Genomic DNA, 16,957 nt, shown 5'->3' with positions numbered 1-16,957 from the left:
CATGATGTTTGGGAGAGTAAAAGCGGTGAAATAAACCAATGAAAAAAGACATTCCCTGGGAAGGTCAGTGGGTGCTCGACGAAGGTGCGCCCTTCGGGGATAATGACCAATGAAAACGCAAGAAGATAGCGGGCTGGCAGGGTAAACGCCGTACCGAGCACTAGGGACGAACAACCCTAGTCCAATCAGAGAAGGAGTTCCTTGAGTGCACCAATAGAAGTACGAGAAAGGCGGGACCTGTTGGCGGGCTGCCTATAATAATGGAGAAGGGGTGGGGCGGGACAGTTCGACCAATGATAAAGAGACCCAGTCGGACCAATGGTGGGCCCCGGCTTCACAGGGGCTGGGGGCTGCGTCTGCGCGCTTGGCGCCGCCTCCCGCACGGGGGTTCGGGTACGGAGCGGAAGCCGGGAGGAGCCGGAGCCCTCGAAGTGAGCAGCGCTGGGGGTCGGGGTCACGTGGCCTGCGACGGGGTCGAGGCGCAGGGGAGCGTGGTCACGTGGAGACAGCGGCGACCCCTGACCTTTCCCCCCGGTTCCCTGCAGGTGATCATGGGCAACGTGTTGGCCGCCAGCTCGCCGCCGGCGGGGCCGCCTCCCCCGTCCGGCCCTGGCCTCGTGGCCGCACCGCCGCCGCCGCCACTGCCGCCGCCGCCGCCGGGCTTCACGCTGCCCCCCATTGGTGGCCTGAGCGCAGGGCCCGGCGGCCGCGGAGGAGTCCCGGGAGGCCTCGCGGGCGGAGCCCCGGCGCCAGAGGACGAGGCCTCCTGCTGCCTCCCCAACCCGGGCACGTTCGAGGAATGCCACCGCAAGTGCAAGGGTGAGTGCCACCGCCAGGGGGCCCCGAGGCAAGTAGAAGGTAGGCACTGTCCGCGGTTGGATCCGAATTCGGGGCCGCTGGCTCTGGGCACGGAGGCGCCCCCTGGCGGCTTGGAGCAAGGAACTTAGAGTATCTGTGGGGTTGGGGGTCCTGGACCCCTGTACCTCTTCGCCAGCTAATGCTGACCCAGTCCAGGGCAAGGACAGGTCTCCGGATCCGATTCCCTTGTGGGTGGTTTAGAGCATCTGGGAGGAGGGTGGGTTCTGGACTCACCCACCCATCCCTACTCCGCTGGTATTGACAGGGTGTGGTAGAGAGGCCTTATAGTATGGGGTAAGCTGATGCTGACCTAACCGTGGCCAGGGCGGGGGTCCCTGAGTCCGAATCCCCTGGGGGAGGGGGGAAGATCCTGGATCCAGCCACTCCTCCCCTGCTGGTATTGACAGGGTTGAGTAGGGGAGGTCTGTTCTAGGGTCTGCAAGTTCTGGGGGAGGAGGAAGGGCCCTGAACCCACCTACTGGTGCTGACAGGGGTGGAGGAGGGAAGTCCTAGAGCATGGGGAGAGGAGCCTGGATCCCCATACTCTTTCCCAAGCAGCTGAGGTCCCAGGGTCTTCATCCCCTGGAGGAGGCTTTGAGCATGGATGAGCATAGATGAGAGGGTACTCCAACCACTGCTTTTCCCCCGAGCTGGGGGGAGTGTCCCAAGTGCCTCATTCTCCCCTGTTCCCCAAAGCTCTTTGCTTTGTGATCAGAGCACCTGGGACCAAACCTGGCTCCTGGTGACCTTGGAAAGGTCTCCTGACTTCTGTCTTCAGTTTCCTCATTTGTAAAACAGAGGTTGGGATGGGTTGAGTTGGTCCTTCCCTTAGGTCCTAGTTCTGCTCAAGAGTGACCCTAGAGCACAGGTTGTCCAATGAGGACATAAAATGGGGAGGGACACCCAGGGAATGATGGGATGTAGAGCAGGGGCAACTGGAGTGGGGACCCAAGGGTGGTCTCCCAGGGCCTTTGCCCACTGCAGCTCTGGACATTTCTTTCTGTTGGGCCTCAGGGATTCCTGAAGGGAGGGGCTTTTCTGAGCCTCATTTTGCAGTTGAGGAAGCTGAGGCAGGCAGGGGAAGCCTTAGGTCACCCAGCAGGTGGGTGTCATATTGAAAAGGGAAATCCTGGGTGGCTTGGAGCAGCCATGGGAGACTGGCAGCCCTCAGCAAGAGACAAATGAGTCTTAAAAACCTCAGCCCTTAACCCAGAGATGATTGGTGAACTTGAACTGAACTTGAACTTCAGCCCTAGGGCTGGAGCCTGGAGATGTAGCCTTTGGCCAGCCCTAGGAGCCTCTGTTTCCTCAACTGTAAAGTAGAGGCTCTGGGAGCTACGTCAACACTTCCCTGGGTTCCAGAGAGGCTGAGGCTCATGTTGGTGAAAGGCTTTCTACCCTCATGCCCTCCACAAATGTCAGCCGTTCCTAGGGGGAGCAGGGGTGCAGAAAGAGGTGACATTGGGGGCCTTCTCCCTGCAGAGCTGTTCCCGGTGCAGATGGAGGGAGTGAAGCTCACAGTGAACAAAGGTCTCAGTAACCACTTCCAGGTGAGCTTCTGGGCACCCAAGGGCCTGGGGCCCAAAGAACCCAGACCAGACCTCAGAGGGAGGGCTCAGGGCTTTGAGGGGTTACTGGGGTGGGGCTGAGGCTAGGCCTGAGTCACACTCAGGTCCCCCCTCCCTTCCCCAGGTAAATCACACGGTTGCCCTCAGCACCATTGGAGACTCCAACTACCACTTTGGGGTCACATACGTAGGAACCAAACAGCTCAGTCCCACAGAGGTAAGAGGTTCCCCCAAATGTCCAGCCTGATTTCTGGCTCTTCCTTCTCGCCCTGTGGCTATGTGTCATCCGACTGGTGACCTGGTGGGGGAGAAGTCCAAGCCCCTTCCTGACCTCCCTCCCTGGAACAGCTCCCACTGACCAGGCACGTCCTCCCCTATTACCCATCTTTGACCCTGCAGGCATTCCCTGTGCTGGTGGGAGACATGGACAACTGTGGAAGCCTCAATGCCCAGGTGATCCACCAGTTGGGGCCTGGTCTGCGCTCCAAGATGGCTGTGCAGGTAAGATGGGGAGACCCCTTAGACCAGAGCTGCTTTTCATAGTTTGTCTTCACGGGAGCCCCAGGCTCCTGAACAAGGAGTGAGCTCCATATCACCCTTCTCCCTAGACCCAGCAGTCAAAGTTTGTGAACTGGCAGATGGACGGAGAGTACCGGGGTTCCGACTTCACAGCAGCAGTGACCCTGGGGAACCCCGATGTACTGGTGGGCTCAGGTAAGCCCCCCCCCCCCCCCCCCCCCGGCACCCCTTTTTCCCCGATGACCCTGGCCAACAACCTGCCTTCTCTAAGGCGACAGGCCCCAGGTGTCTCCTCCCAGGATGGTGGCTAGGCCCTTCCTGCCCCGTCTGACCTGCATCTGGCTGCCCCTTTGTAACAGCAGGGACCCAGGGCTTCTCTCTGCCTCAGCGCCTCCTCCTCTTGGAACCTCTGTGTCTTTCTGCCCCATCCCCGGAGGACAGGGGTGCTGCAGTGCCCTTCTCTTGCCCTGGATTCTTCTGTCATCATCCCACCTGGTGCCTGGGTCTCTGGGTGCTGATTCAGCAGGGGGGGGAAGGAGGGTGACTGCTCCCTCTTACCCTGTCCCCAGGGATCCTGGTGGCTCACTACCTTCAGAGTATCACTCCGTGCCTGGCCTTGGGTGGGGAGCTGGTTTATCACCGAAGGCCAGGAGAGGAAGGCACCGTCATGTCTCTGGCAGGGAAGTACACAGGTATGAAGCTGGGCTCGGTCCGGGGCAGGGAGGCAGGAAGCCTGGGGGGGCTCTGCTCCTCTTGTAACCTCTTGTCTTTGGCCCCTCAGCACCTAACTGGCTAGCAACCTTGACGGTGGGTCAGGCCGGGGCCCACGCCACATATTACCACAAAGCCAGTGACCAGGTGAGGGCGTGGTGGGAGCAGGGGAAGGGGCCCCCCTGGGGTTCCAGGAGGGGCTGACTCGGGCCTCGTGGCTTTCCTCAGCTTCAGGTCGGGGTAGAGTTTGAGGCGAGCACTAGAATGCAGGATACCACAGTCTCCTTTGGCTACCAACTGGACCTCCCCAAGGCCAACCTCCTCTTCAAAGGTAGCCCCTTCCTCTGCCCTGGTTCTGGTGCCCATCCCACCTCTGACTTGTTACCCCACTCAGTCTCCCAAGACCCTCCCCACGCGATTCCCCAGCCCCCCGTCCTCTTCACCTCCGGTGCCTGACTCTTGGTCATCTCCCCCAGGCTCCTTGGACAGTAACTGGATCGTGGGTGCGACCCTGGAGAAGAAGCTGCCCCCCTTGCCCCTGACGCTGGCCCTGGGTGCCTTCCTCAATCATCGAAAGAACAAGTTCCAGTGCGGTTTTGGCCTCACTATTGGCTGAGCCCATGACACCGCCTTGTCCCGCCCATCCTTCCCTCCCTCCGCTCCAAGGCTGGGGAGGAAGGGCAGCTGAGGCTCCCGGGGGCTGGGAGAGGGAGACCCCAGGATGTGGGGAGACCTTGGGCTTGACCAGGGAGACTTCAGGCTTTTGGAGAGGGACTTCAGCGTACTGGAAGACCAATCCCCTGCCCCTCTCCCCATTCCTGGAGGGGACCCCAGGACCTAAGAGGGAGAGACTATGGGGGAGGGTCCTCAGGATGGGGCCTGTCCCCCTCCCCACGTATGTGGTGGAGCCAGGCTGCTGAGAGTGCAATGTGGGGTGGGCATCCCTGCCCTGCCTCACTGCTGGCCACTAGAGGGGGCCCCCATCATCCTAGCCCCCAGTTCCGTCCATTCCCTGTGGCCTCTCCCTCCCTTCTCCCCATGAGCCCTTCTGCCGCCACCCCCTCGGTGTAAATCATGTTTATAAGTTATGGAAAAAAAAAACAGAACATTTTACAGAAAAAAAAAACTCACAAAAATACATGACTAAAAAAGTGAGTACCAGGGAGGAGGTGCCTTCTGTGCGGGGGGTGGGGAGCCTCCATTCTCTCCTGCTGTCTGTCTGTCCCCTCCTTCAGGCTTCAGGCTAGAATGGCCTCGCTCTGCCCCCTCATTTGTATCCTGGGCTTTCTGTGTGCTCCCGTCCACTCTTGCCCTTGTCTTCCTTCCGCATGGCCCAGATAAATAAAGCTGCTGCAGCTGGATGGAGCCTGAGGACCCGTGTTCAAATCCCAGCCCTCCACTTTGAGCCTAGGCCTCAGTTTCCTCCTCTTGTCAGGCGGGGTGCTGTGCTCCGTGGCCTCGGAGAGCCCCTCCAGCTTGAAATGCCTGCCTCCTCAGCTCTGTTCTGCCCTGAGCATTCTGATTTCCGATCCCCCTCCTACCTCCATCTCCCTGTGGCGGTGGGAGGAGATCCCCACTTGGCTATGATCTCTTGCCCAGTGATGACACACCTGATGGAGATAGATGGACTTCGGCCTAACGTTACAGTCCAGGCCACTGAGGCCGCCTGGTCATTGAGGGCCGGAGAGCAATGCTCTGGCCTTAGGTCCTGGAAAGCTGGATTGTGGGCTCTGGTGTTTGGGAAGAGACGAGGTGGAAGCCTGACCTGGACGGGGGAGCTGAGGGGGCCTCGAGACCCCACCCGGAAAGTGCCCCTTCTCCCGCTTGGGTGACACGTGCACACACTCCGGGGGCTAGAATCCCAGCTCATGCCCACCCTCCAGAGGTCACCCTGGTTCGTGGCCCTTCACCCCTTTCCCAGCAGGGGAAGTGGGAACAGACAGCAGGCTTTCTGTTCCTCTGTCTGGATCTGGTGGTGGGGAAGGATGAGTCTGCAGGACATCCTGTGGGGTGTAGGGAGAGGGACCCTCTGGGTGCCGGCAGAAAGGCCACCAGCACCCAGAAAAGCTGACTGTCTGATAACTAACACCCGCGCCCAGCTTCCGCTCCCTTCCCTGAATAATCTTGGGAGACTGGGCTGTGGGGATCTGGCCGCCCGCCTCCATCCCTTTATGCTGGACTCCTCTAGGGTTCACACAATGACCCCCCACTGATCCAGGCATCTGAGTCATCTCCCTGCCCCCACCCCATCTCCAAAAACACACTTGGGCTTCTGGGCCTGAAGCCAGTGTTCTCCTGGAGTGTCAGTGACCCCTTATCCAGCGATCTGCCCCCACACAAAACAACCTTTCAGAGAACCAGGCTCTCTGCCTTCCTGCAGCCCTGTTTTCTGGGCTGAGAAGTTCCTGACAGACTCGGGAAACCCTCCACGGGACGGGACAGGATGGTCCCTGGTTTGAGTATCCAGAAGGCCAGCCTTCCTAAATTCCTAGAACCAGGTGCCATTTCCTGGGCCGCCCCTAAAGAGGGACCCCTGAGCAAGGGCCAGCATTTCCCTGGCAGCAGCTCGCCCGGGCCCCAGAATTCCACCCCCCAGCCCCTAGGGCTCCCGCCTGGCCCCCCCATTGGAGTTGGATCAGGTCAGGTTAGGCGGTGAGAGGTCAGCTTCCCACCCCCCGGAGGAGATGGAGGCTGAAGCGGGGAACTGCCCGGTGCACCGCCCCCAAAGCTTGAGGGGGGTGGCATGGAGGAGGGCCATGTTCTCCTCGTGACGGTCCGCCCTGGCCTTGGAGGAGGGGGCGGGGGTTGGAGCCCTATAACTGGGAGAGGCCCCTGAGCCAGGGTCCTACTCGCCCAGGAGAGGACCTCCGAGCAGCACTGAGGGAGCCCCACTGAGCAAGCCAGGACCAAGGTAGAGATGCCCAGGGGGTGGGCCACGGGATGTGGGGGTCAAGTCTGAGCTTAGGGAGCCTTGGGCTCCCAGTGTTGGGGCAAGTCACCCCTCAGGGTTCCCATCTGTAAGATTAAGGGCACAGTATGGTGGAAAGGGCTGACTTTGGAGTCAGATCTTGGGTTCAGATTCTGACTTGGGGACTTTGGGCTGGTAACCACTCTGGAGGATGAAGGGTTGGCCCAGATGGCCCCTTCCAGCCCAATAGGTGTAGCGCTGTTGCAGGCCTTATGGGGGAGACAGTCTTCAGGAGGGGACCACGCTAGACACTAAAGGAGTCTGGGCACAAAGAGCAGGGCAGCAGGAAGGGATGCCTGGGTCCTGGGAGTGAAAAATGGGGCCGGCGCATCCCGGGGGAAAGTCTGGATTGGAATCCTAACTTCCACTGGTGTCCAGAGGCTCTGGGTTCAGAGGATGCCTCCTCCGTATAGCCGGCACCAGAGCACCCTTTATCTGTACAATACAGGGCTGGGGGGTGGGGGGGTCCTCTGGAGGCTTCTTTTGAAGCTTGGGTGAGGTTGGGCAATTCCTGATGCCCTCAGATTAAGAGATGAGCTCCGGTTTGTCCTGCTGCCCCCCTCCCAGGACAATGGAAGAGATAAGAATGTGGAAGGGAAGAAAGGAATTCAGGAAGTGGGAGGGATCGAACTTTGGAATGGAAGAAAGACCACACCAAGGGGAGAGATTGGGATGGAGAATGCCCCTGCCCCCAGCCCCATTAGGCTTGGGGGAAGTTAGCCAATGGGATTAGGGGGGATAATAGAAAAGGGAGGTGGGCATCCCCAGCGACCAGACGTCCCTCTGTGCCCTAGCCAGGCCCATCGCCAGCCAGCCGCGCTCTGAAGATGAAGCTCCTGTGGGCCTTGTGGGCCCTGGCCCTCCTGACGGGTACGTGTCCTGGCACCTCTGACTTTCCTCTCCTCTGGCCCCAGCCCCCCCCCCCCCCCCCCCCGGTCTTCCCCAGAAGCCTCTGGGATCCAGCCCTCCTTGTCCCAGCTTCTCCCGGCTCTCATGTCCATCTGTCTCCCCCTCAGGCTGCCAGGGGGAGGAGGCCAAGGTCTCTCTGGAGGAGCAGGATGCAGGCCCAGAGCCCTGGGACTCAGAACCAGCCCGGGCCTGGGAGGCAGCCATGGGCCGATTCCGAAGCTACCTGGACCAGCTGCAAGCCCGGGCCGAGGATCTGCAGAGTGAGGTGCAGAGCTCCCAGATCGTGAAGGACCTGAGGTGAGCGCCCCCACCCCGGCCGGGTCCCCGGCTCCCTTTCTGCTTCTTGCTCCCCTCCGGCCCTTCCCTCCCCACCTCCCGGCTTTGGGAGGGCCCTGGCTTCCCCATGGTAGGCGAGGCCTCCAGGGTCCAGCCCGCCTGGCTCTGCTCCCCGCAGGGGCCTCATGACGGACACCATGACCGAGCTGAACGCCTACAAGGCCGAGATGGACCAGGAGCTGAACCCCGCGGCCGAGGAGACCCGCGCCCGGCTGGCCAAGGAGCTGGCGGCCGCCCAGGCCCGCCTGGGCGCCGACATGGAGGACGTGGGGGCCCGGCTGTCCCAGTACCACCGCGAGTTCCACGCCGTGGTCAACCACAACATAGACGAGGTCCGGAACCGCGTGTCCGCCTACCTGCGGAAAATGAGGAAGCGGATCGGCCGTGACTACGAGGAGCTGCAGAGCCGCCTGGCCACCTACCAGGCCGGGGCCCGGGAAGGCGTGGAGCGGGGGCTCGGCTCCCTGCGCGGCCTGGTGCCCCTGCTCGAGCGGGCGCAGCAGCAGAGCAAGCGGAGGATGGCCAGCCTGGGCGCCGCGGCCGGGGAGCGGCTGCAGGGCCACCTGGACCAGGTGCGCAGCCAGATCGAGGAGGCCAAGGCCAAGGTGGAGGAGCAGACGGCCCTGCTCGAGGCCCAGCTGCAGGGCTTTCACGACCGCCTCAAGGCCTGGTTCGAGCCCCTGGCCAGCGACCTGCAGCGCCAGTGGGCGGCGCTGGTGGAGAAGGTGCAGGAGGCCGTGAAGCCCGGCGCGCAGCTGCCAGAGACCCCGGCGGGGGCCCGCTGAAGGGACCCTCTGCCCCCCCAGAACCCCAGCTCCTGCCTCTACTACCCTCAGGAAAATGGGGGGCCGGTGTAGACTAGGCCGACAATAAACAGAAAGCTTGCTTGTGTACCGGCTGCGGATTCAGCCAGAGTCTGACTTTATCTCTCCCTCCCCGAAGGGGCCCTGGGGGAGGAGAGGGAGGGGCGGGATCTCCGTGTCCCTGGCTCCAGATTTCACTGGCTTCTCAAGGTAGCCCTGTCCCCTTCGCTCTCCGCCGCCTTCTGCCTCCATCACTTTCCCTCTCCCCCCTCCCCCTCCCCCTTCTGGTTCTCTCCCCTACCGCGCCGCCCCCCCCCCCCATCTCGGCTCCTACTTTCTCCCCCCTCTCTGGGTCTCCCGTTTCTCTAAGTCTGGTCCCTGGACTCCGGCCCGAGGGAAGCAGGGGCTGGGGGCGGAGCAAGGTGGAAGCCTCGGCGGATCTGGGGCCGGGAGACCAAGACGTGGGAATCCAGGAAGAAGAGTCCAGGCGCGGGAGGGGTGAACGTGGCCCCCCTCCCGGTGGCTTGCTCAACTTTTCCCTCCCTTCCCCTCCCCCAGCCCGGAGCCGCTACCTCCCGAGCCCTTCCCCTGGGGAGCCAGGCGGGTGGGGGTGGGGCTGAGGAGTCCCCGGGAACCCCAGAGAGCCTCGGCCTCAAGAGAACCGGTCCAGGAAGCCGGGAAGCCCTCCGAGGTGACCCAGCGCACCACCACCCCATTTACAGATGGGCAAACTGAGGGTTTCTAGGGCTTCGTGCCCCGTGGCCTCATTCCCCCTGCCGTCCCTCCGTGACGGAGCCCCGGCTGCCTTTCCCGAGAGGAGCCGAGGCCGGCCGGAATTCAAGGCTTGGAGTCCTGAAGGCCAGTCATCTCGGCGAGGCTGCCAAGTGGCCCGAAGGTTGTGCAGGGCAGCCGGGTGGCATTTGTCAGGAGCCGTGTGGGGCGAACAGGGGCTCCTCCCTCCCAGCGCTGCGCGGGCAAGGATGGCTCCCTTGCTGGCCGAATGTACTTAATGCCTGGCTGGAGCGCCAAGGGGGCAGAAGCCTTTGGGCAGTCGGGAAGGTAGACCGAGTCCTGCGCGGGGGTAGGAGTGGAGGACGAAGGGGCAAGGAGGGGAAACTGAGGTTGGCCCTGGGGATGGAGGGCCCCCACGGAGGCCAAGGCTGGGAGGGGCGGGGGTGGCACAGGCCGCCCGGAAGCCGGCTACGTTCCTTCGACGATGGGTGCGCACCCTTCTCTGCAGAACTTCCCACCCCCTCTTCTCCCTGGGCCGGGGCGGGGGAGGGGAGGGGAGGAGACCTCAGCCAACCGGGAGCCTGGGCTCGCGGCCGCCCCCTCCCTGGGTCGCCAGGGGTCAGCGGCAGGGGAGTGGGGGTGGGGGATGCCCGCCCGAAACCCCGCCTGCCTGGGCTCCCGAAAGACAGGGGCGGGGGCCCGGGGAAAGGGTTTCAGGGATCGGGGGGACTCGAACTCGGGGCCGGGCTGGGGAAGAGGGGTCAGCATCCCAGGAGTCCGAAGGGAAAGGGAGGGATACGTCTGGGCACACCTGTGGCCGCGGAAGCAGAACCGGGGACGGTGCCCCGGGAGGGAGAAAACGAAGAGATTGGCGGGAGCCCGCTAAGCCGCTGGGCCTCATTTCCTCCGGCCCCTGGGTCCTAGCCTCCCCTCCCCCACGAAGAGATTGGGGCACGAATGGGACGAAACGGGGACTTTGAGGCGTGGGGGAGGGAGCACGCGGAGAGGGAATTCTAGATGAAAGGGGGCAGAGACGGAGCTGGGGGAGGGGAGGGGAGGGAGAAACTTGAACCCCTTTGAAGGGAATGTATTCGCGCCAGGGGAGGAGGAGGAGGAGGAGAGAGGGAGGCGGCTAAGGACCCCTCCCCCTAGGGAGAGTGAGAAAACTCCCTCCTCTCAGAACATTAAGGAACGGAGGGGGGGAAGGGGGGGCTGACGGAACCTTCGCCCTCCCCGCCCCCCCCCCCAAGGAAAATCCAGGGTCCAAAAGTGCTGGGAATGTAGAGATGAGGGGTGCCCCCCCCGGGGAAATACGGGAGCCTCTCGGGAGATTCTCGGGCGCCCGCCCCCGGCCGAGTTGGGAGGCCCCGGGTCTAGTTGTTCTTTCCTGTCCGTCCCACCCGTCATGACCCCTTTGGGGTTTTCTTGAACCAGAGACTGGAGGAGTGGGCCATTTCCTCCTGCAGCTCACCTTACAGGGAGGAACCCGAGGCAGACGGGTTAAGTGACTTGGCTAAGGTCACACAGCTAAATTAAATGTCGGAGGCCAGATTTGAACTCAGTGGGCCGGCACTAGGCCAACTTGGGCCCTTCCTTTTGTAGGGGCGGGGTGGGGGGCTGCTGAGGGATCGAGGACCGGGGTAGGAGAGGACGAATAGGACTCTTGAGCTGAAGCTGTGGGGTGGGGAGAGAGAGCAGAAGGGACTTGAGGCTGCGGCTTTGGGGTTCCCAGTGGGAGCTGAAGAGGTCCCACCTCCTGCCTCAGGGGAGGGAGGAAAGCATCTGGGAGCCAACCGGGAGGAGGAGGAAGAAGGGGCGGGAAGGGGGGGGCAGAAAGGTGAGGCTTTAAGCTCTCCCCGCCCCTCCCCCAGCCCTCTTATAACTGCAGGCCCCTGGACCCTCCCACCCACACCCAGTCCTGCCTGCCTGGACCCTGGGCCGATCTGTGAGTGTTGCCCCAAGAGGAGAGGATTGGGGGGGAGGACTCCCTGGAGAAGGCTCCTGGGGGGCAGGAGGCCGGGAAGCCCAGAGGAAGGGGTGGGGTTGTCTTTGAGTGGGGGAGTGGGACTCCCTGGAGGGGGCAGGGGGCCCCCAGAGCTCTGAAGGCAGAGGGGCCTTGCTAGGCTGGAGAACCCACAGGGAAGGGAGGGTCCCAGACCTCACAGAAGAGGGGGGAAGGCAGAGGGAGGGGTGGGGGCTCCTCCCTGGGTCTGGGGTCACCTACTCCCCCATACAACATGTCGGCAGAGCCCCCTCCAGCCCCATCATGAAGTCCTTTCTGCCCTTCGCCGTGCTGGTCGTCCTGCTGGTTTTTTTGGCAGGTATTTGGGGGGAGGGTTTGGGTTCGACTTCTGAGGACCTCTACCTGCACCCCAGGTTCCATGCCTCCTTCCATCCCTCCCCCAGGTTCTAGAGTTGTTTCCCCCACTCCACCTCCAGGGTTCCGAGCCCCTCACCTGCTACGTTCTAATGCCCCTTTTCCCTCCGTTCTCCCTGCCTGTCAGTTTTAGCCGTCCTCCCTCTGGGGTGCCACCTGGGCCCCGGGTACCCCCTTCCCATGCCTGGCTCCAAGCCCCAAGCCCCCTGCCGCCGCCCAGCCCCAGGGCACTCTGGGCTCCTTCCCTCCTAGAAGGCCCCAGGCCGGCCCAGGCCTCCTCGAGTCTGGCCCAGAGCTTTGAACAGTTCCAGAAGAAGGTGAAGGAGTTTACAGAAACTGTGGTGGAGAAGACCAAGGCCGCCATCACCCAGATCAAGCACAGTGATCTCCCCAGCAAAACTAGGTGTGCCACTCCTCCTCCTCCTCCTCCTCCTCCTCCTCCTCCTCCCCTCTCCCAGCATCCAGGGTGGGGAGGGAGGCTGCTCAGCTTTCCTCTTGAGGGCCTCACTGATGGGAGCAAGAGAGGCAGCACCAGTCCCACTGAGCCTTGAAGGACAGGAAAGGGGAGGAAGAGAGGCAGCAAGGGGGGCCACACCAGTCCCACTGAGCCTTGAAGGACAGGAAAGGGGAGGAAGAGAGGCAGCAAGGGGGGCCACACCAGTCCCACTGAGCCTTGAAGGACAGGAAAGGGGAGGAAGAGAGGCAGCAGGGGGGGCCACACCAGTCCCACTGAGCCTTGAAGGAAAGGAAGAGAGGCAGCAAGGGGGGCCACACCAGTCCCACTGAGCCTTGAAGGACAGGAAAGGGGAGGAAGAGAGGCAGCAAGGGGGGCCACACCAGTCCTACTGAGCCTTGAAGGAAAGGAAGAGAAGCAGCAAGGGGGGGGCCACACCAGTCCCACTGAGCCTTGAAGCACAAAGAGGAAGAAAGGGGGAGTATTTCTGACTGAGCTTGGTTAGAGGCCATGGGGCAGCCCACTTGGCTGGGGGGCCCTCAGACAGTCTCGCTGCTTTCTGGGTGCATGAAACAAAGCAGATGGGATGACACGGGAAGCCAGTCACAGGTCACTTGCTGTATTTTTGTTAAATAAAAAAAGAAGAAAGTTCAGAGACTCCAAGGTAAGAACCTCAGCTCTGGTCCCAGCCCCATTTTACAGATGAGGAAACTGAGTCCCAGAAATGGCCCCAGGCCTTCAGGAAGGCTGCTGCCCAGTGGGAGTCTCCGAGGGTGTACTAGGTGTTCTCCCCAGCCCCCACTAACATCACGGCACCCCTTTACTCCACAGGACCTGGATCACAGAGAATATACAGAAAGTCAAGGATAAAGTGGAGTCTACCTTCAAGAAACATTAGCACGTTCTCCCTGGCTGGGCTCTGGCCTCCCAGGAGCCAATCCCTTCCCCATCGGAAGAAAGGGGCCTCTGAAATGTCCTCCCTTCCCCCCAGCCACACTCAGGGAGCCCCCTGACCCTCTGTTCCCTGCAATAAATGTTTTGCAGTCACTGCTGCGTGTGTGTTTGTGTCACTAGACAAGAGGGTCCTGGGCACGCCTCGGCCTCCCGATTGGCAAAGTGTTGGAGAGACTCAAGCTGAGCCTCAGTAACCTTTTTCTTTTTCACCCCTTCCCTTCCATCTTGGAATCAATGCTGTGTACTGGATCCAAGGCAGAAGAGTGGTCAGGGCTGGGCAATGAGGGTCAAGTGACTTGCCCAGGGTCACCCAGCTGGGAAGTATCTGAGGTCACATTTGAACCCAGGACCCCCATCTCTAAGCCTGAGTCCCCAACCACTGAGCCACTTAGCTGCCACACATACACACACACTCTTAAATATTTTTTTCGCCCCTTGCCTTCTGTCTTAGCATCAATACTATGGATCAGTTCCAAGACAGAAGAGCAGTAAGGGATAGGCATTGGGGGAGTCAGATTTGAACCCAGGACCTCCCATCACTAGGCCTGGCTCTGTCCACTGAGCCACCTGGCTGCCCCCTCCTCACAATAACCTTTTGAGGTAGGTGCCATTTTATAGCTAGGGAGACAGGGTTGGATGAGTGGAGTGGGGTTTGCCGAGGGGCACACAGCTGGCATCCGGTGATTGGGCCCATTTTCTAGCCCAGGGCTCCTTGATTCTGGGTACCTGGAGGTGGTTTGCAGGTTCCCAGCATTCCGTGGGAATGCTGATGGGCAGAATCCAAAAGGATGTCCACAGGCTAGCACCCTGGGGAAATTGATGAAAGCAAATGTCAAGTGTGATTCCCAGTAAGGGAACCACTCCCCACCCCACCCCTTCCAAGATGGCGGAAGTTTGGCTTGGCCACAGTTCCCTGGGAAAAGGTGTGGAGGCTTGAGAGGGTGCTATCTCAGTGTGAGAGAATCGTGTAGGAGGGATGACTCCTCCAGGAGGGAGATGCCATCCCACTTCCAAGTGCGTGGAAGGTAACCGGGAGAGGAGGAAGCACCAGCAGCTGGATGAAAGAAAACTGTGGTCACTGAGCAGAGTGGAGCCTCGAAGGGGTCTCCCAGGAACAGGGACTGTCCAAGGGACAACGAGGACCGTCTGGCCCACAGAAGTGTTTGAATGGGAACGAGGAGTGTGTCATGAAGCTGACAAGATCGGTTCGAGTCCAGTTCTGCAGGGTTTTTAGGGTCAAACAGGGAAGCTTCTTTTCAGACCTAAAGTAATAGGGAGCCACAGGAATTTAGAGAGGAGGGGAGTGCCAGGGCCAGAGCTGAGGTTTGGGAGAATCATTTGGAGAGGGTTATTGCAATGGTCCCAGGCTGTCCGTGGGCAGTGACAGCCAGAACTAGGGTGTGACTGCTTGAGAGGAGAGGAGACTGATGCAAGAGATTGGGGGAGTATAATGGACTGGGATGGTCACGGATTGGATCTGGGGGATCAAGAGGAGAGTAAGGAGTTAAGGCTGACTCCAGGCTTGCAAACCTGCACAACTGGAAGCATGGCGAGCCTGCCTAAGAAATCCACCTCAAGATGAGTCAACGAGATGATTCAGCAGCAGTCAAGAAACCCAGGATGTTCCTGGGTGCTAGGAAGGAAGGACCCAAATCCAAGACGAGGCAAAGGGAAGTCCATCGTCATTGATGTCACGGCTTGGGCAGTTGTGGCTACCATGTGTAGGAACGTCTCTGAGGAGGAACTGGAGAGTCTCCCCAGGAGGGCAGCCAAGGTGGGGAAGGGCCTCAGAATCATGACTTGGGGGCCAAATGTTCCCCCTCACTGGAGGTCTGCAATTACAAGTTGGACTAGAGGCTCCTGGGAGGCCTGCCATCTCTGAGGTCCTGTGAAGTACAATTAGAGGAGGGATCTCAGAACAGAGACTGTCAGAGCTAGGGGAGGCCTTAGAACAGGGACTGTCAGAGCTAGGAGTAGCTTTAGAACAGGAACTGTCAGAATTGGGAGGAACCTTAGAACAGGGACTGTCAGAGCTAGGAGTAGCTTTAGAACAGGGAATGCCAGAATTGGGAGGAACCTTAGAACAAGGACTGTCAGAGCTAGGAGTAGCTTTAGAACAGGGAATGCCAGAATTGGGAGGAACCTTAGAACAGGGACTGTCAGAGCTAGGAGTAGCTTTAGAACAGGGACTGTCAGAATTGGGAGGAACCTTAGAACAGGGACTGTCAGAGCTAGGAGTAGCTTTAGAACAGGGAATGCCAGAATTGGGAGGAACCTTAGAACAAGGACTGTCAGAGCTAGGAGTAGCTTTAGAACAGGGACTGTCAGAATTGGGGGGAACCTTAGAACAGGGACTGTCAGAGCTAGGAGTAGCTTTAGAACAGGGACTGTCAGAATTGGGAGGAACCTTAGAACAAGGACTGTCAGAGCTAGGAGTAGCTTTAGAACAGGGACTGTCAGAATTGGGAGGAACCTTAGAACAGGGACTGTCAGAGCTAGGAGTAGCTTTAGAACAGGGAATGCCAGAATTGGGAGGAACCTTAGAACAGGGACTGTCAGAGCTAGGAGTAGCTTTAGAACAGGGACTGTCAGAATTGGGAGGAACCTTAGAACAAGGACTGTCAGAGCTAGGAGTAGCTTTAGAACAGGGACTGTCAGAATTGGGGGGAACCTTAGAACAGGGACTGTCAGAGCTAGGAGTAGCTTTAGAACAGGGACTGTCAGAATTGGGGGGAACCTTAGAACAGGGACTGTCAGAATTGGGGGGGAACCTTAGAACAGGGACTGTCAGAGCTAGGAGTAGCTTTAGAACAGGGACTGTCAGAATTGGAGGAAACCTTGGAAGAGAGAATGTCAGATGTGGGAGGAGATTTTAGAACAGAGACTATGGGAGTTGGGAGGGCCCTTAGAGTCCCTCAGAAGCCAGCTCATCCAACTATCTAGAAAAGGAGAGAATCGAGGCCCATCAAGAAGTGATTAATCCAGAGCCACCCAAGTTTCTGTCTCTTCCACGCTAATGCATGCACACACACACACACACACACACACACACACACACACACACATGCCCCTTGTGTGAGTGGCATCACAGAGAAGGAGAGGAACCCAGGCGATCTGGCTCCTTTGCTTACCCCACGCTTCAGGACCCCTGCAATACTGTGGCATGCTGGCCTGCCTTTTTCTCTTCCCTGTACATCTCTGGGGCAGAGAAGGGGGGAGGGAATAGGGGCTTTCTGGCCTTCACCCATTCCAAAGCTGGACAAACATTGCAAACTCTTCTGTACACACTCTGGCCTTGGGCCTTGGGCAAGGGGTCAGCGTCCTGCCTCCTGCCTCCCCCCCCCATCCGTCTCTGTCCTTGGGATGAGACCAAGAGCCGGACCATGTTATGGGAAGAGTCCAAGAATGCTCGAGCCAGGAGGGCCTTCGCAACATGGAATTTCCCAGCCGGGGTGTCTGAGAAGTGAAATGTTAAGGCTGGGAGAGACTTCAGGAAATCTCGGAGGCCGTTTCACCTGCTCTCCTCCTTTGCCAGAGGAGAGAATGGAGGCCCACCAAAGGCCCAGGCTACCCCCTAGAGAAAGCCACAGCTCCGTTCTCAGGCCGTCTTGTCCCCATTCCTGCTTCTGCTGGCATCTTCTAGACGATGACCTCCTAGAGGACACCAGCTATCTTTGCCTCTCTTTAGCACACAGTAGGGGTTTAAGGAATGCTTGCTGACTGACTGGCTGTGATGCTGGCAGAGAAGCAGAAAAAGGAGAGAGGCAG

General features: G+C 60.0%; 3 protein-coding genes across 9 annotated transcripts; all 3 read left to right on the top strand.

Annotated features, from left to right (window-relative positions):
- Positions 1-303: 303 nt before the first annotated feature.
- Positions 304-5,017, top strand: TOMM40 (translocase of outer mitochondrial membrane 40). The gene is made up of 10 exons (XM_001365508.4): positions 304-431; positions 546-819; positions 2,341-2,408; positions 2,551-2,643; positions 2,826-2,927; positions 3,035-3,140; positions 3,515-3,637; positions 3,727-3,803; positions 3,885-3,987; positions 4,133-5,017. The coding sequence occupies exons 2-10, from the start codon at positions 552-554 to the stop codon at positions 4,270-4,272; spliced, it is 1,080 nt and encodes a 359-aa protein (XP_001365545.1). The 5' UTR covers positions 304-431; positions 546-551; the 3' UTR covers positions 4,273-5,017.
- Positions 5,018-6,012: 995 nt separating this feature from the next.
- On the top strand, positions 6,013-8,767 carry APOE (apolipoprotein E). 2 transcript variants are annotated; one of them, XM_007491572.2, is made up of 4 exons: positions 6,013-6,567; positions 7,423-7,494; positions 7,641-7,830; positions 7,988-8,767. In XM_007491572.2, exons 2-4 carry the CDS (start codon positions 7,452-7,454, stop codon positions 8,652-8,654), a joined length of 900 nt encoding a protein of 299 aa, XP_007491634.1. In that variant the 5' UTR covers positions 6,013-6,567; positions 7,423-7,451; the 3' UTR covers positions 8,655-8,767. The 2 variants fall into 2 exon arrangements, with proteins under 2 accessions (XP_007491634.1, XP_007491633.1); XM_007491571.2 differs by having other exon boundaries at positions 6,072-6,567; positions 7,419-7,494.
- Positions 8,768-9,036: 269 nt separating this feature from the next.
- LOC103100706 (apolipoprotein C-I) lies at positions 9,037-13,282 on the top strand. Of its 6 annotated transcripts, none has more exons than XR_008911635.1 (5): positions 9,037-9,567; positions 11,276-11,349; positions 11,652-11,725; positions 12,034-12,184; positions 13,067-13,282. XR_008911635.1 is itself a non-coding variant. In XM_056796371.1 (5 exons), the coding sequence occupies exons 1-5, from the start codon at positions 9,673-9,675 to the stop codon at positions 13,131-13,133; spliced, it is 405 nt and encodes a 134-aa protein (XP_056652349.1). In that variant the 5' UTR covers positions 9,658-9,672; the 3' UTR covers positions 13,134-13,282. The 6 variants fall into 6 exon arrangements, 4 of the variants coding, with proteins under 4 accessions (XP_056652347.1, XP_056652349.1, XP_056652348.1 ...); XM_056796371.1 differs by lacking the exon at positions 9,037-9,567 and adding an exon at positions 9,658-9,731 and having other exon boundaries at positions 11,293-11,349; positions 12,037-12,184; XM_056796370.1 differs by lacking the exon at positions 9,037-9,567 and adding an exon at positions 9,658-9,731 and having other exon boundaries at positions 11,293-11,349.
- Positions 13,283-16,957: the final 3,675 nt, after the last annotated feature.

Source organism: Monodelphis domestica, chromosome 4, assembly GCF_027887165.1.
Source record: "Monodelphis domestica isolate mMonDom1 chromosome 4, mMonDom1.pri, whole genome shotgun sequence".
Taxonomy (NCBI): Eukaryota; Metazoa; Chordata; class Mammalia; order Didelphimorphia; family Didelphidae; genus Monodelphis; species Monodelphis domestica.
Note: the sequence above shows the minus strand (reverse complement) of the source record. Positions and strands in the feature narration are given on the sequence as shown.